The sequence below is a fragment of the Heterodontus francisci genome, chromosome 30, assembly GCF_036365525.1.
Source record: "Heterodontus francisci isolate sHetFra1 chromosome 30, sHetFra1.hap1, whole genome shotgun sequence".
In the NCBI taxonomy this organism is placed as follows: Eukaryota; Metazoa; Chordata; class Chondrichthyes; order Heterodontiformes; family Heterodontidae; genus Heterodontus; species Heterodontus francisci.
The window spans coordinates 45,949,195-45,966,960 of NC_090400.1; the positions used below are offsets into that span (position 1 = coordinate 45,949,195).

The 17,766-nt window shown below is 43.5% G+C and overlaps 1 protein-coding gene across 1 annotated transcript in view; it reads left to right on the forward strand.

Moving 5' to 3' along the window:
* The window catches only part of LOC137346445 (nuclear pore membrane glycoprotein 210-like), a 163,191-nt gene extending 147,276 nt beyond the window's left edge, over positions 1-15,915 (forward strand). Inside the window, exons 51-54 of the mRNA XM_068009894.1 lie at positions 3,372-3,482; positions 10,995-11,063; positions 12,406-12,512; positions 14,220-15,915. Of these exons, the coding sequence (XP_067865995.1) occupies positions 3,372-3,482; positions 10,995-11,063; positions 12,406-12,512; positions 14,220-14,354 (422 nt within the window). The 3' untranslated portion in view covers positions 14,355-15,915. The remainder of the gene's footprint in view (positions 1-3,371; positions 3,483-10,994; positions 11,064-12,405; positions 12,513-14,219) is intronic.
* The last annotated feature ends 1,851 nt before the right edge of the window (positions 15,916-17,766 follow it).

The following is a 17,766-nucleotide window of genomic DNA, read 5'->3' on the forward strand; positions in this document are numbered from 1 at the left end:
TACTTCTTCCAAAAGGTACACACAGAGAGCTCGGTAATGTCTTCGCAGTCCAACATACTAAGGATCAGCAAATCCTTTTATGCTGGGCTGTGCCACGTGAAGCCCATGGACAGCATGGCTTCCCAGTTCTTCCTGTCATCTATCACGGAGGTCTTGTATGACAGCATGAGGGAGAGACTGGACAAACCGCTAACTCTGGATGAGCTGACAAACGCCGTCAGGTCCTTCGAGACCAGTAAAACTCCCGGAAGCGATGGCTTACCGGTTGAGTTGTATTCGGCTCTGTGGGACTGGGTCGGCCCAGGCCTGCAGGAAGTATACGAGAGTATGCTTCTGGCCGGCAGCATGTCAGAATCCATGAGGAAAAGCATCATCGCCCTCATATACAAGCAGAAGGGGGAGAGGACAGACATCAGAAATTGGCGGCCCATCTCGCTGCTTAATGTTGACTACAAGATTCTGTCCAAAGTCATCGCCACTCGGGTCAAGTCTGCTCTGGAGTTGGTGATTCACCCTGACCAGGCCTGCACTGTACCCAGCAGGAAGATCTCTGATAGTCTTACGCTACTCAGGGATGTAACCGCCTATGTACAGGACAGGAGGGTGGACACCTGCCTCATCAGCTTGGACCAGGAGAAGGATATCGCACACCTACATGATGGCGTGCTCTCCAAAATGGGGCTTGGGGAGGGAATCTGCAATTGGATCAAACTGCTCTACACAAACATCAGTAGCGCAGTCTCAATCAATGGGTGGGAACCAGAAAGTTTCCCGATCCAATCTGGAGTCAGACAGGGCTGTCCTCTCTCCCCTGTCTTGTTTGTTTGCTGTATCGAACCGTTTGCTGAGTCCATTAGGAAGGATGCGGGCATAAGAGGGGTGACAATCCCAGGCAGCAGAGGCACTCAGGTTAAAACCTCCCTGTACATGAACGATGCGCCGTCTTCTGCTCGGATCTGCTGTCCGTTCGCAGACTGATGAGCATCTGCGACCAGTTCGAACTGGCCTTGGGAGCCAAAGTTAACCATGGTAAGATTGAGACCATGTTCTTTGGGAACTGGGCCATCCGAAGCTTTGTCTCCTTCACCGTCAGGTCAGACTACCCGAAGGTGCTGGGGATATGTTGACTGCAACATTAGGACGGCGCAGTGGTTAGCACCGCAGCCTCTCAGCTCCGGCGACCAGGGTTCGGTTCTGGGTACTGCCTATGTGGAGTTTGTAAGTTCTCCCTGTGACCGCGTGGGTTTCAACTGGGTGCTCCGGTTTCCTCCCACAGCCAAAGACTTGCAGGTTGATAGGTAAATTGGCCGTTGTAAATTGCCCGTAGTGTAGGTAGGTGGTAGGAGAATGGTGGGGATGTGGTAAGAAATATGGGATTAATGTAGGATTAGTGTAAATGGGTGGTTGTTGGTCAGCACAGACTCGGTGGACTGAAGGGCCTGTTTCAGTGCTGTATGTCTCTAATATGGTTCAGAATGGCTGGGCCGTGCACCAAAACCCAGAAGGAGTGAGTAGCCAGAGTACACCATAAACTGAGCATGTGGGAGCAGCGATCTCTCTCCGTTGTGGGTAAGAACCTGGTCATCAGGTGCAAGACGCTCACATTGTTGCTGTATGTGGCAGAGGTCTGGCCCATACCCCACTCCTGCACCGTGGCGGTCTCCCGACCCATTTTTCGGCTTTATCTGGAAATCCAAAATGGAGCTGGTCCGGCGGGACACTATATTCAAACATCCAGATAAGGGCGGGAAAAATGTACCTGACGTCGCCCTCATCCTGATGACCACCTTCGTGTGCAGCCGCAACAAGCTGTGCGTAGAGCCCCAGAACGCAAACACCAAGTGTCACTACGTGCTGAGGTTCTATCTGTACCCAGTGTTGCAAAGGATGGGTCTGATTACATTGCCATGGAACGCTCCATCCAGTTGACCATGCCGTACCACCTATCCGTCGTGGGAAAGTTTCTGTGGAAAACACCTTTGACCACCAATCCATCAGGCAGTGATCTGCATGGAATGTCCTCAAGGCCCTACGGGATAATTAGATGGTGGATCCTGTCGGATGGTTCCCTGAGCAGACCGCCAAAGTCATTTGGCAGAATGCCTCATCACCAGAACTTTCAAACAAGCACCAAGACGTAACTTGGCTGGTGGTGAGAATGGCCCTCCCCGTCAGATCCTTCCTGCATGCCTGGAGTCTCCCCCCCCTCCACATTCTGCCCTCGAGGTGGCTATGGTGGGGAAGAGACAGTTGCCCACCTGCTTCTGGAATGTGTCTTTGCAAAGCAGTTGTGGAAAGATGCAGTGGTTTTTGTCGAGATTCATCCCAAGCAGCTCTGTAACAGGAGTCTGTGCTCTACGGGCTGTTCCCAGGGATGCAAACCGAGATAAACATCAACTGCTGCTGGAGGACCATCAATTCGGTGAAAGACGTTCTTTGGTCTGCCTGAAACCTTCTGGTCTTCCAGCGCATAGAGTTGTCCACGACCGAGTGTTGCAGACTGGCACATTCCAAGGTCCAGGACTACGTGTTGAGGGACGCATTAAAGCTTGGGACAGCTGCTACAAAGGCTCAGTGGGGAAAGACCACTGTGTAAGGTCCTCCCACCAAAGTGAACTGAGGGGCTGGACCCATGGGAAACCCCTCGGGCTGTATACACCAAATATGGGTTTGCTGTAAAATGTACATGGCATGTAAAATGGAATGGAAAGGTTGTGAGGCAACTCGCTCCTGTATTGAAGAAAACTGATTTCCTTTGCACTTTTTGGAATGTAACTTGGCTGCTGTTTTGTAATGTATTTTTTTACAGATTTTTATGAATAAAGTATATTTTTGGGGGGAAAAAAATCAGCTTTCTCTATGTTAATTCAATCCTTCAATGCATGTTGAGCTCAGGAACTCCTCCAAAGCAATCCTCCACTGTTTTTGGCAGCATTTTATGGTTTAAGCAGATATATCTACAAAAAATAAAGCAGTGTTGATACTGATCAAAATAATTCTTAACTGGTTGGATTTGAAAAATGGTCCTGAAAGTGAAACTCAAACATTTTGCTATAAATAGCAATATAAAGTACTTTTCCAAATGTTCCTGGTTTAAAATGAGTGTAGATGTGAATGTTATTTAATGTGCATGTAATTTTTGATATATTGCAAGCACTCAGACAACCTGGACATAATATAATTTTTCCTAAGGTCATTCTTATATAGGTTTAAAAACTCCCTTGAAACATCGGTTTCAAATTTATCCCATTTCTAAAAGCAGAATGTGATTTAACGATATATAGGTTGTAATTTACAATCCCACATAGATCAGTTTAACAACCTCAGCCTAATTGCAATGGGAAACTTCTTTTTATTTGTATATTATACAGGAGAATTACTGTTTGAGGAATCGACTTTCTTTGACCAGCTAGTGGAATCCTACCAGGTGCTGATGTTCACCTTGTTTGCAGTCCTGGCAACAACTGCCATCATCTTTATTGGTAAATAAGTAGTAGCTTTTGTTATTTTTTCTCACTGTCACATGTGAAGATTGGATTTTTCTTCTCGCCCCTCCAACAGTGTTGCTGTATAGCTGGACATTAGAATATAGGAGTGACAGGCTCCCACACTGATGTGGGATAGCGCAAAGCCTTCCTGTATTTGATTTTTGAACATTGTTTAACAAACTGAAAAATGGGTCCATGCAATTGTTGCAAATAACATAATGTAACATTGTACTTTTTAATCTTACATATTACAGTTTGTCACTGCTAGTCATTGATAGAACATTCAAAATGCAGCTGGTGTATTGTGATTACGCTTGACATTTACATCAATGCCCTGCATAAAACTCTTCCATGCTTCACAAAAGTAATCAGAAGAGCCTTGATAAAACATCCCCAGATGACATATGTGCATTGCTGCTTTATCATAGAATAAAATAATTTATTTATTTCACTTGCATTACATGATCTGAAGAAGTTGCTTCATTTGGAATCAAGTAATGGCTGCAACTTTAAGGTGTAGTGTGGATTAGATGGATAGCAAAGATCCCTCTATTTTGCTGTAACCTCAGAAAGGCATTCTTTACCCTGAGACATTGGTGTCAATGTTTTTAACTTCCCATACTACCCATCCTTATGAACTCTGGTTGAGATTACTGATGTAAGGTTGGTTTTATGCAGTGGCCTCCTGCCACAAAGAACTGGGTTTGGCCTTGGCCAATCACATCCCATTGGATCTTCTAGCTGGCAAACATTTTCATCCTATCAATCTGACCTGAATTTTATACCCAGGTCTCAGGAAAAAAGGTCAGTAGACCACCAAATCCAACTACTACTCCTTTTGAGCCAACCAGTAGGATATATCCATGAGTGGTTTGAATAAACTCATACTCTAGTTTCCTGATCCTCTATTTAGGGAAAGAACATGGGTGTAGCCCAGCATAAATAATGCATGTATTCATGCATACTCTTAACTGTCTTGAAAATTAGCTGCACTCCCCATTGTGCCCCTTAATGCCATTCCTGTGGTTCTAGGAATGGTATTCTGCAGTGAGTGGTGTTATAACCAGGTGAGAAAGAGATCTAGGGTTCCCTTTCAGCCTTCACCTGGTCTTACTGTAACAGGGTTTAAATTTTAAACACACCATGTTTTTAGTTCCCCCTTGATGAATCCTTGTTCACCACTTTCCAATTATAAGGCAAAGAAACCAACACAACAGGCTTTCTCAGGTTTAAAGAAGAAAAGTGAAGTTTTATTACACTTAAACTCTAATTCAGTTAACGCCTACAGATACACGATGCACCCACGCTAACATGCACACGAAGTACGTACATGCAGATAGAGACAGAAAAGAGCAGAAGAAAATAAAGTGGAAAAGTTTGAGGCACTATCTGAAGAGGTTTTGTTACGGTTCTTCGAGCTCACTGTAGAGTCCTTAATTGTAGGTAGATCTTGCTTTTCGTTGGGGCCCAGTATTATTCATAGACTTTATTCACTGTAGGAGACTTTTCTCTCTTGGGGTTCATGTGTCTTCAGTGGGTTTTGGGGTTCTGTGAGAAAGAGATGGGAGCAGACAGGAGAAGCTGTGGCGAGCCAGCTAGGAGAGGTCTTTTCAACCCAGGAACAAACCGCTTTCTACAGGCTCTCAGTTCAAAACTGTACAATTCAGAAAAGGCTGCGTTTGCTGACAGCGCAACCACTAGTGGCGCTGCAGTGGCACATGTGCAAATGCAGCCTGTGCCACTAAAACGTCACCGTCTGTGACGTCAGGCAGCTGCCAGGACTAAAGATGGCGCTGCTGAAATAATCACACGAAGACAACCTAAACACATGGCAGGACACAATGGCCAGAGGGAGAGAGCGAGTGGGCCGGGGAGGGAGAGAACGAGTGGAACGGGGTGGAGGGGGGGGGGGGGGGAGGGTGGGCAAGAGAGCAAGCGGGCCGGGGTGGGTGGGTTGGGGGAAGAGAGAGCAAACGGGCCAGGGAGGGAGAGAGCGGGTGGGCGGGCAGGTGGGAGAGCGCACCGACACCACCAAGCTCTCTTCCTGCTTCCCCCACCCCTGCTCTCTGCCTGCGTTACGTGATGACGTCATCTGCGCATGTGCCAACCAGTTCTGGCAATGCGGAACGCAGCGCGTGCACAGAGAATAGGAGCCAATGTGCGCAGCTTGGTGCACTCTGATGACGTCAGCTGCCGGCTGCGTTGTCAGTAATCACTTTGTTCAGAAAATCCCAGGTTGCCAAGCAGGTTAGTCATGTGACTAACTGGTCTGACCATGTCTTGGCTCTGTGTATTGTGTGTGCCAAGGAATGGTCCTTTGTCTACAAACACTGTCCGTTAATATGCAAAAATGTCTTTTCAACCAGGGGCCTGGCAATCCCTTGTAACAGGCCTTCTCTTCCCAGCAACAATTTGAAATTTAATGTCCATGTGGCAAAATTAATAAACCTCATTCTTGGCAAATGGGGGCCTGCATGACACCTCCATACCCATGGGAATGAAATGCGATTTGAGAAAAGGCGCATTTCATAAAAAGGATCAAGAGAAAAATATAAGATGCAGGAAAAAAACATGCATTTCTCTCATTCATTTCCATTTTTTCATAAATCCTAAAACTTTTTAAAATTGCCTTTCTTCTCTTGGTGCCAGTGCTGTTTTAATTGCCCCTTTTTGGCATCCCAATAAACAAGTTCTTTTTTTTTTTGGGATGCTTCTCTTCAGCCCATTTCCATGGCTGCCTAGGGTCTTTGTTCCTACTGAGGTAAATTGTTTTTTTTAAAAGAGTCAGTAGTGGGCGGGTCAATCCTGAACACTCTCTGAGACATGCAAAGGCTTTTGACTTCAGGGGATGGGTGGTTTGCTTTTTTTCTGACTGTGGGAGAGGATTTTTTGCTAATCTCCCCTTTATTCTCTGGGACACGCCTGCCTGCAGGTATTTGTGCAGACTCTACTGCACACCCCTGTGGCACTAATACTAGGTGAGGCTTCACCCTCATGGCTTCTCTGCCCATTAGAGGTCTTTCTTTGTCTCTGCAGTTTCCTATAAATGCTGTTAGCAACTCTGGTGGAGTGCTTCTAGTGTCTACATTTACATAGGAGGATGGGGGTCTAACTTTTCACATTTTCTGGGGTTGGCTGACTGGACAGTAGGGATTTTCATCTGGAATTCCTCCCTGACGTCCTTTAACCTGTCCTCTTGGTCACTTTTTCCCCTTCGCTGTCTTACCTTTTGCCAGCCTTGTGCCTGCCTGCCTGTCCCTTGTTCTCGGCAGGGGTCCCTTACAGTTCACCAGCCCTCTACTGGAGGGTCCTCCAGACAGGACTTAGGGGTGCAGGTTTCACTGTAGGTTGGGGTTTCCCCTCAACCTGGCACATGTGGCAACTCCTGCAGTACTCCACCACAACTTTGTGGAGTTTTGGCCAGTCAAACAGATGTCTTGCAAGCTTTGGTCTTTCGTATACCGCCATGTACAGCTACTGTAGTCCTGTGGGCCCTTGTTAATATTTTTCTCTGGTACCTCTGTGGCTCCCCTAACTGGTGAACTACTGTCCACTCCTTGCTGTCAGGTCTGCAAAGAGAACTCCATTTCCTCATCAGTACATTCTTTTCATAGTAGCAATCAGGGACTCCTTTTGCTTTCCTTTCAGACTGGGCAGCCTCTGCTAACTCTCGCAATACTGGGTTGGCTCACTGAGCCTCAGCTAGGGAAAGTCAATTTAATTCATTCCCTGTGTCTCCTAACTTTCCAAAGAAAGTCTCAGACAGGCACACCACATGGTCATCTGCCTGCAGTACCAATGCAGTCTCCTCTGGGGGAGCTGGTTTGATCATGGACTGATCCACTACACATTCAGGGAAACTGCAGGGGTCCATCTCCCGCCACTGCCCTGTCTCTCTGACCTCCTGCGGTCTTTCTTTCACTACTAAGGGGGCTACCACCTTCACCCCCGCCAGATCATTCCCTAGGATCAGGTCAACCCCATCCACAGGCAAACTAGGGACGATCCCTACGGACACCAGTCCTGAAACTAGGTCGCACTCCAGGTGCACCCGGTGTACAGGTACAGGGATACGCTGCCCTCCAGTACCATTCACCACCATTCTGGTGTTCACTGCACTCTCTGGGGGAAAGGTCAGGCCTTTTCCCAGTAAAAGGGATCTAGTGGCCCCTGTGTCCCTGAGAATCACTATGGGCTTGCTTTCCCCACTCGAGAGGTTTGGGTTACTTTCCCTTCAGACACAAAACCCTGATAACCTTCAGAAATCCTATTAAATTTTCCTGCACTTGCAGCCGTAAGCTTCCTGGGTCTCACTCTTACTGCTTGTACTGCAGTGCTATCCATCAGGTTTGCTTCTTCACTGAAATAAAAGCAAAATACTGCAGATGCTTGAAATCTGAAATAAAAACAAAAAAAAGGTCACTGACCTAAAATGTTAACTCTGCTTCTCTCTCCACAGATGCTGCCAGACCTGCTGAGTATTCCTAGCATTTTTTGTTTTTATCCCTTCTTCACTGAGCGGGTGTGTCCTGATTAACCCTACTGGTTTTTCCTTTAGTTTCCAGCAGTCAGCTTTTAAATGCCCTGCTTTTGTACAATGGAAGCATACAGGTTTCCAGGTCCCACTCTTGCTCATAATACCTTCCTTTTTTGCTGGAGGAGGGCCCCCTGTGTCTCCTGCTTTCCTTTCTCTTCCAGGACTGCCTGGGCTTCTATCACTTTCCCACCCTTTGTCCTTTTCGGATTTGTGCTGGTGATTAGGAAAAGTTCTCCCCTGGGAAACCGACTTATAAATTAAAGCAAACTCATCAGTACTTCAAGAGCCCTCAGCCACTGGTCAAAAGCCAGCTGCTTGCTTCTTTCAAACTCCAGATACGTTTGATTAGCTTGCTTCTTGAGGGTTGTAAATTTTTGGTGATAGGCTTCAGGTACTAATTCATATGCCCCAAGGATAGCATTTTTGGTTTGTTCATAATTTGATGAGCTTTCATCTGATAACAGGGAATAAACCTCATGGGCTTTTACAGTTAGCTTGCTTTGTAGTAAAAGAGATCAAGTCTCAGCTGCCCATTTTAGCTGCCTTGCCATTTTCTCAAAGGACACAAAAATGTCTCCACATCTTCCTCATTGAATTTTGGAATTAGTTGAACTAGTTTTAACAATTTTGTACCCAGTCCTGAATTATGCTGTTCCATATTGGCCATGCTTTCACTGGGGTTATTCTGTTGCTCCCTAGTTAACTCAAGCCACTTCAGCTCTCTGCATTCTTTCTGGAATATTCTTTTTCTTTCTTTCTCTCTCTCTCGCTCTCGCTGTCTCTCTCTCGCTTTCTCTCTCCTTCACATCCCTTCTGGGAGGCTCTTTCTCTCTCCCGTCTCTCTTTCTCCCTCTCCTGTCTCTCTCTCTCTCTCTCTCTCTTTCTTTCCCTATCTTCTAATTCAGGTTTCCTTTGTTCCAATTGTATCTTTTGCTAGCAGTACCCTGTCTGGGTCTGCTTCTAACCCTGTTTCTGCTTCAGATTCAAGGAAAAAATGGTTGGCCACTAGTCTTAGCAGTTCAGATTTCCTAGCCTTGCCACGTAGAGTGATCCCACACTGCTCAGCCATTTTCCTCAACTCCTCCATAGACAGTGCTTTTAACTTATCCCAAGTTACTTCACCCTGGCTTGGAGAACTACTAGCTTCAGTTGCAGACATGTTAGTATTCGAGCACACACAACCACAAGAAAGTCTCTAATAATCTTGTTCTTTTTTTGATTGGGAACAACTTCTCTTGTTTGTGGGTTAATTCCAGACGCTAGCACCCAAATTTCTGTTACGACAGTTGCGAAAGAGGTCCAGGGTTCCCTTTCAGCCTTCACCTGGTCTTGCTGTAACAGGGTTTAAATTTTAAACACACCATGTTTTTAGCTCCCCCTTTGTGAATCCTTGTTCACTGCTTTCCAATTATAATGCAAAGAAACCAGCACAACAGTCATTTTCAGGTTTAAATAAAAAAAGTGAAATTTTGTTAAACTTGTACTTTAATTCGGTTAACGCCTACGGATGCATGACGCGCCCACGCTAACATGCACATGAGATACGCACATGCAGATACAGACAGAAAAGAGCAGCAGAAAATAAAGTGGAAAGGTTTAAGCCAATATCTGAAGTGTTTTTGTTATGGTTCTTCGAGCTCACTCTAGAATCATTGATTGTATATCTTGCACATTTTGTTGTGGCCCAGTATTCTTCTTAAACTTTGTTCACTGTAGGAGACTCTTCTCTCTTGGAGTTCATGTGTTTTCAGTGGGTCTTGGAGTTCCATGAGAAAGAGATGGGAGCAGACAGGAGAGGCTGTGGCGAGCCATCCAGTCTTTTCAATCCAGGAGCAAACAGCGTTCTGCAGGCTCTCAGTTCAAAACTGTACAATTCAGAAAATCCCAGGTTGCCAAGCAAGTTAGTCATGTGACTAACTGGTCTGACCATGTCTTGGCTCTGTGTATTGTGTGTGTCAGGGAATGGTCCTTTGTCTACAAACACTGACTGTTAATATGCAAAAATTTCTTTCCAGCCAGGGGCCTGGCAAGCCCATGTAACAGGCCTTCTCCTCTTCCCAGCAATAATTTGAAATTTAATGTCCATGTGGCAAAGTTAATATACCTCATTCTTGGCAGATGGGGGCCTACATGACCGTGGTAATTCTCAGGTTTGTTTCACAAGATCAGAAATTCCAATCACACAAAACTATGGCAAGAACTCTTGTCCATTGTAGTCTTTTGTACCTGGAGTAATGGGATTGGCTCTGAGAATAGAGGGAAAGGACTGCTGTAAGCAGTGATTGGGAGGAGTAAAAGCTTCCAGTCTGAAATGAGCAAAGTTGGGGTGAACGGGCCCAGTACGAACTGAGGAAAGTGAGGAATGTAAGTTCACCATGTGAACTGAGAGGGGCATTGAAAGGTGTCACCACAATCTGAAGGGGAAGAGTGCTAAAGTGAGATAGTGGAGGAGAATTCTGGTCCAAACTGAGCAGAGAAAGTACCAAATTGAACTGGGGAGTTTGTTAGGGAGACAGTGCCTCTAAATTGGAGGCAGATGGAAGGAGGGATGCAACTCTAAGGTGACTGTTGCACACTTCATGTGAAATGTATCAAGATGCTGCATTGTATGGGAAGGCTTAAAGTAAGAAAAAAAAAGCAGTAGTTCAATACTCTAGATCCTCGATGGTCTGAGCAGCCAACTTGTAAGCTTCTAGAAATGCCTTAACCATCCAAACTCCCCACCTATGTGGGATCTTACAATTCTCTTAAAACCCCTTAAATTCCATGCGTTAATATTGGAAACTCTAAACAATAGTTATACTGTATATTATGGGTTTCAGTGTTTTTTTCCAAAGGTGCAGAATTTTAAACTTTCTGAACTTTCAATTCCTGGAATACAAAAAATTAAAAATGGGGATAACAAGAAGAAACTAATGGACTGTAGTTGTGAAAAAGAAGTGATGACTACAACTTATTTTGTCTTGTAGCTTATAATGCCTTCTTGACGAGGATACAGACTATCCCTGTAATTTATGTTTCTGCAGCACCACAGACAGGTAAATATAGAAAATTTCAGCAATAGACACAATGAGGCTGTTTATTCCTTGGGCTTTGGTCATATTAATCAAGTGTATTCTCACTGTCTGGAGTCTGTCAAACCTGTTATGATGCATGTGCCACGCAGAGTATACAACTACAGTTTTATTCTTGGTATTGGTGAGGTGCATTGTAGAGCAGTACCAAGTTCACCTGTTGTATGCAGGTGCAATTCGCGTTATCCTGCACCACAGCTGCCACTGTTTTATACCCCACTTATAGGATGCATCCAACAATGGCCCGCTTGTATCGACCAACAACGCAGTTTTCCCATTACTGTACTGTGTAGAACTTCCTCCGACATTGGAGAAAGTCCCTGAAACAATTTTGCACCAACTGTCATTTCACTGATGCAGGTTATCTATCCAGACAATATTTGTGTCTTTTTTTAAAAGGTGAAGCATGAAAACAACTGTACGTTTTAAAGAGGCAATACTTTACTGCGCAATACAATTCATTAAACCAAATTGTTCCATCATAAGTACCAGAGCATCATTTTGATGGAGATTTTAAGTGTCATCAATAGCTGCTATCTGCAGACTGAGCATAAGCCTACATGCAATGGATAGGACAGGAAAATTGATGTGTTTTACTTTGAGTATTCACTTCTGTCTTGCTATGTTGATATTTCAGAATCATACTGTTCACTAAGCTCACTAACAGCAGGTTTGACCTGGTGTAATACTCACTCTTTGATTATCTTCCCACCTGCATCACATACTTGGAACAAATTGTTCATGTCTTTAACAATGCCTTAATAAGGAAAAAGCAGTTTCTTTTACATGGCAACCTATGCAACCAAGAACAGATTAACTGGTCAATCATCTCATTTTCTGTTGGTTGTCACATTTGGCTATTATGACTGAACTTAAAATATTTCATTAGTTGCAAAGAGATTTTGCATGTGCTGAAAATGAGGCAAGGTGCTCTAAACAAAGACGAGGATCTGGTGCTTTCTATCATCAACTGGTGATGTTGCTAAAAAATATTTGTTGCTAAAATTAGCAAACAGTGGAAAATAGCAGCCATTGTGATCTTTTTAAAAACACGTAGATGACTAGGTGCTGAAATGTAAAATAGCTAAGTAGAACTAGGCAACAAAATTACTTTAACAACGAAGCGTGTAACATTGTCTTCACATGAATGGCTGTGAATGAGTCCAGTAATAAAAGAGCTGAAAAAATGGATGGTTTTGTTTTCTTTTAGAGAGATCAATTGATAGCTGAGTGATTTCAGTGTGACAATGAAAGGGTTCAGATAATGTAACCAACAATAAACATGTACCATTTCATTTTTATGTAGGGGTTTCATTTAGTTTTGGACACATTTCTTTGCTGTCAGAAGTGGGATCAAATGAGAATTCTATCAAACAAGGCACTCCCATGTTCTTTACACATCATCTATACAAGGTGATTAACAGCTTGGGATATTAATACAGCAGATTTATTGAGAAGTATGTCAGTCAATTGCCAATAAATCGTATATCATGTATACAGAAAGAAAGAACTTAAATTTTTATAATGTCTTATCACATAGGTGGGATGTCCCAAAGTGTTTCACTCCCAGTAACTTACTTTGAGTGTAGTCACTATTATTATGTGGGCAAATGCAGCAGCCAATTTTTGCACAGCAAAATCACCTACACACAAATGAGATGAGTGACCGGTTTCTCTAGTGGTAATGGTTGAGGGAGAAATATTGGTGAGGACACCAGGAAAATTCCCTGCTATTCATGGAATCTGATCAAGCAGAATGGGCCTTGGTTCAATGTTTTCTCTTAATGGAAATAAAAGCACCGCAACACTTCCCCAGTAGTGCATTGAAGTATCAGCTTAATGAACTTGAACCTACAATCTTCTGTGACAAAAGGGAGACTGCTTCTAACTGAGCTAAACTGGCTCGTAATATAAAATGTAGATACAATATAATCTCATAGAAACCTACAAAATTCTAACAGGACTGGACAGACTAGATGCAGGAAGGATGTCCCCAATGGCAGGGGAGTTCAGGACCAGGGGTCACAGTCTAAGGATAAGGGATAAGCCATTTAGGACTGAGATGAGGAGGGACTTCTTCACTCAGAGTGGTGAACCTGTGGAATTCTCTACCACGGAAAGCAGTTGAGGACAAATCATTAAATATATTCAAGAAAGAGCTAGACATAGTTCTTGGGACTAAAGGGATCAAGGGATACGGGGAGAAAGCAGGAACAGGGTACTGAGTTTGGATGATCAGCCATGATTGTATTGAATGGTGGAGTAGGCTTGAAGGCCAGAATGGCCTACTCCTGCTCCTATTTTTCTATGTTTCTATATAACTAGTAAATCTCCATAACATTGTACACAGAGTGCCAAAACCAAGTGTAGTCTTTAGGTGAAACGGGTTTGGAATGCTCGCTGCATTCAGTTTTCTCAAGACCTAAAACAGCCAAACCAGTGGTCCTTAAAAACAGTACCTGAGGCTGTCATAAAAAGGTAATTTTTTTAAAAATTACTTGCCTGAATGTGGAGCCAGGAGGAGCAGGAGCACATTGAAACTATGGGCCACCGCTTGCCTTTCTCCCAGTCATTTCCACTGCCCCTCTCCCTAACCCATGGTATTGGCATCCTCGCCAGCCAACTTTTATCCTCTTCAGGACCGGCGCACTGACTCTTGGTGCATGACTGGTTTCCTGATGACCTGAGAGGACCGCTTTTGCATAGTCCTTGTACACAGCTGTTTTGGCGTGGTAGTTATTGCCGCCGCTGTGTTTGGGGAAGCATTTGGCCACGAACCATTTTCTATCTCAGTATAATTTAAGTGTGATTTGTTTACATAGGCAATTTACATTACAAAAATGGACATAGGAGTTTAAAATGGAAAAGTTAACAGGAAGTGGAAGTAAATGTAAGGTTTTTAATATATTAAAATAGATATCGAAATAGATTAGATCAAGGGAGTTCAGTAGACAAAGAATATCAAGATAAGCAGAACATGAGCTTATCAAAATGAAATTCAAATAAGATTGTAATCTTGATAAGTTATAAATTAAAACTCAAAAGAAAATGTGATGCAGTTATATTTCATATAGACTAAAGCAGGTAACTGATGCTTAATCTTTTCTTTTTGTTCTATAGGTTACAATTCAGCACCTCGTTGTAGTACTCCCCGAAGGCGATATTTACAGTCCTGGCTATGGAGCGTACGCTAACACTCATGAGAAGGCAGGGCAGTCAGTATTTAGCAATAAGAATTACTTGTGTAAAATGTGACTGCATTTTTGTCAGTTGTGTTTAAGATTCTAGCAAGATAGAGAAACAAATTCAATCTTGTCCTCATTAAATAGTTTGTTTTTTTAGCAGCAGACGTTTGAATTATGACACTTGACTGCATTTAAGACAGTCATGTTAAAGATTTTAACTTCAGGGTATGATGGAACACACCATCAACTTTTCTTGTAATGCATGGAAATTATCCTAACAATATGGGGTAGAATTTTTGATTCATATCGGGTGTGGGACCGGAGACAGGAGGGCTGAAAAATTGGCCTCGGAGAGCAGTGTGCCAGTTAGCCAGCATGTTACCGCCTCTGGGCCATTTTAAAAGTGGATGGATAGGGGGATCCTAACGAGCACTGGGGAGACGGGAATTGGACTGAACTGGGAATTTTCCAGTGGGCAGTCGGCCCCCTCTCCACCCACCACCCAACCCCCCCCCCCCCCCCCCCCCTCCACCCCAAGCAATGACAGCCAAATCCTGGCCAATGCATGGAGGAGGCCTCCTACCAACAGACTGAGGGCCAACATTCCAAATAACTTTTTTAACCCCCCCCCCCTCCAAAGTAGCAGTCTGGCATGTGTGGCCAGTGTAAATTTCAACTTTATTGAAGCGTCTTCAGTGAGCACCTTCATCTTGAGGCGCCCTCTCTCACCTATGTTGGCAGCTTCTCCCTCCGACAGTCGGGCTGCCGATATCTCAGGGCTGGAGGGCCTCCTATAGAGAGCCTGCCCACTGTCCTTAATCAGGTGAGGAGCATGCACCCTGGCCACTAATTGGTCAGCCATTCAAAAATTGTATCAGGCCTCGGGCTCTGACGCAATGTGGGGTCAGGACCAGAAAATGGTCCTGATGTCAGGGTTCCAATCCAAAAATAAAAATCCTGCCCCGGGCCTTCATCCCCAGTCTAATCTTGATTTATAATCTGCCTTGGGAGGAAAAATGTACTTTGTCAATAATTAGTGGCATAAATTAGTCGGATTACTGTGGATTTCAAGGGTTTAATTGGTGTGTGCTATGGAGAATGGCATTTGCATTTAAAAGAAAATCAGCAGAACAAAAATTACACAGCGTGGCTATTTTTAAAAATCAAACTTTTAGATGATCACACTACATGAATGGCTAATGAACAATCACCATACCCTGCAGAGAAACAGAATAATATCCACATTCAGCAAATTGTGGTTCACTGTTGCATTTTGTAATTTTTTGGCAAAAAAAACTAGTTTAGTTTTGTTCTCTCTGTTGATTGTCTTCAGGATCTATTTTAAGTTTGGTGAATGGAAGCTGCATGATGTGCATATTTCTGTCATGTTATCCTTTTATTCATATATTAATGTTGTAAGATGTGGTCCTGTTAAACAGAGAGCATTGAATTTTGATCTTAAACTCATGCATTTTTTATTTCTGTACATAGTTTAAGGTTGCATGTATTTGTTTTAAATGTAATAAAATTTAGAAGGAAGTTTACAATGTGTGTCGTTACATTTAGAGATCTGCAATATGATACTTAAAATTTTTGATTTCTGAATTCAGTGCACCTGACTTCTATCATACAATAGCTGTAAATAGTTTATTTTCAATTAAAATGTTTATTGTTCTAACCTACAATATGGCAGATTCATAGGCCAAGTAACACTTACTTCCATATCCTCCACATATCACTAATAGGCCCAGCTCACCAAAAGGAAAATTTTCAAGCATGACACTCCTTTAAAACATTTTTGACATTAGAATATCACTCATGTGACTCTCCCCTCTTCTTGTATATCTCTTGGGTAATGTCATTTTTCCCCACTGGCTCAGCTGTAGCAGTCAAAATGTAAACCTTCAGTTATGTTTTCATATAGAAACACTATTGATAGCCCTCACATACATTGCTTATGTTCATTTGTATATTCATATGTTCAATATGTTGCAACAACAAAGATTCAAAAATTGCAATATCTATAGAACTTTCCACCAATGTTCTCTTTTCTCCTCAAATTATAGACCTTGGGAGGGGTAGCATTCCATAAGTTGCTCTGCCTGAGAGTGTGGTGGAGGCAGGTTCAATTGAAGCATTCAAAAAGGAATTAGACAGTTATATGAAATGGAAGAATGTGCAGGGTTATGGGGAGAAGGCAGGGGAATGGAACTGAGGGAATTGCTGTTCCGGAGAGCTGGTGTGGATATGATGGGCCGAATGACCTCCTGCACTGTAGTGATTCTGTGAAGTCACCATCCAATAGCTCATCCGAGCGGCCATTTAGGTGTCAGCTGTGGTTCAGTTGGTAGCACTCTCACCTGAGTCAGGAGGTTGTGGTTTCAAGTCGTACTCCAGGTCTTGAGCACAAAAATCTAGGCTAATGCTCCAGTGCAGTACTGAGGGAGTGTTGGAGGTGCTGTCTTTTGAATGAGATGTAAAACTAAGGCCCTATCTGCCCTCTTGGGATTGGATAAGATCCCCTGACTTTTTTGAAGAATCACCAAAGGAGTGATCCCTGGTGTTCCTGGCTGATATTTACCCTCAATCAACATCACAAAAACAGATCTTCTGGTCATTATCACATTGTTGTTTGTAGAAGCTTGCTATGCACCAATTGGCTACCATTATTCCTACGTTACAGCAGTGACTACACTTCAGAAGTACTCGTTCAGTGATTGTGAGAGGGGCTATATAAATGTAAGTTTTTTATTTTTCATTTTTGAACTTTGATAGTGAGTGCTGATCAGCTACTTTATTGCAAATGATTTGAGGAAGTGTTCACAAGTAAAGGCCACGTTATACTCTGCTGGCAGTGTTAATAAATTGAGGTCCTCTTCAACAACCCTTGTTGCAAATTTATGCTCAAGCAATCAATCCTGCAGCTCGTGTGAGGTCACACTCTAAAGGCTTATATTTTAGTTTCCAGAATTTTGTAGCAAATCGGTTGTGTGAAAATGCACTGCAGCAACTCACCAAGGCCTCTTTGACAGCGCCTTCCAAACCTGCAACCTCTACCACCTAGAAGAAAAAGGGCAGTGAGCACATGAGAACACCTCCACCTGCAAGTTCTCCTACAGGTCTCACACCATCCTGATTTGGGAATATATTGTTTTTTCACTGTCGCTGGGTCAAAATCCTGGAATTCCCTCCCTCACAGCACTATGGGTGTACCGGCACCACATGGATTTCAGGGGTTGAAGAAAGCAGCTCACCACTGACTTCTCAAGGGCAATTAGGGATGGGCAATAAATGACGGCCTTGCCAGTGATGCCCATATCCTATGAACGATTAAAAAATAATTTACATCAGCCTGAACACTTCTATTCTGACTAAGCTAAGTACATCCTGAAATGCAGGATGCATTTCACTTGCCCTCTTCCTTCCAGAATGTTAATATACTCTTGAAGGTGATTCTGGTGAATTGGCTAGGTGTTCCACAT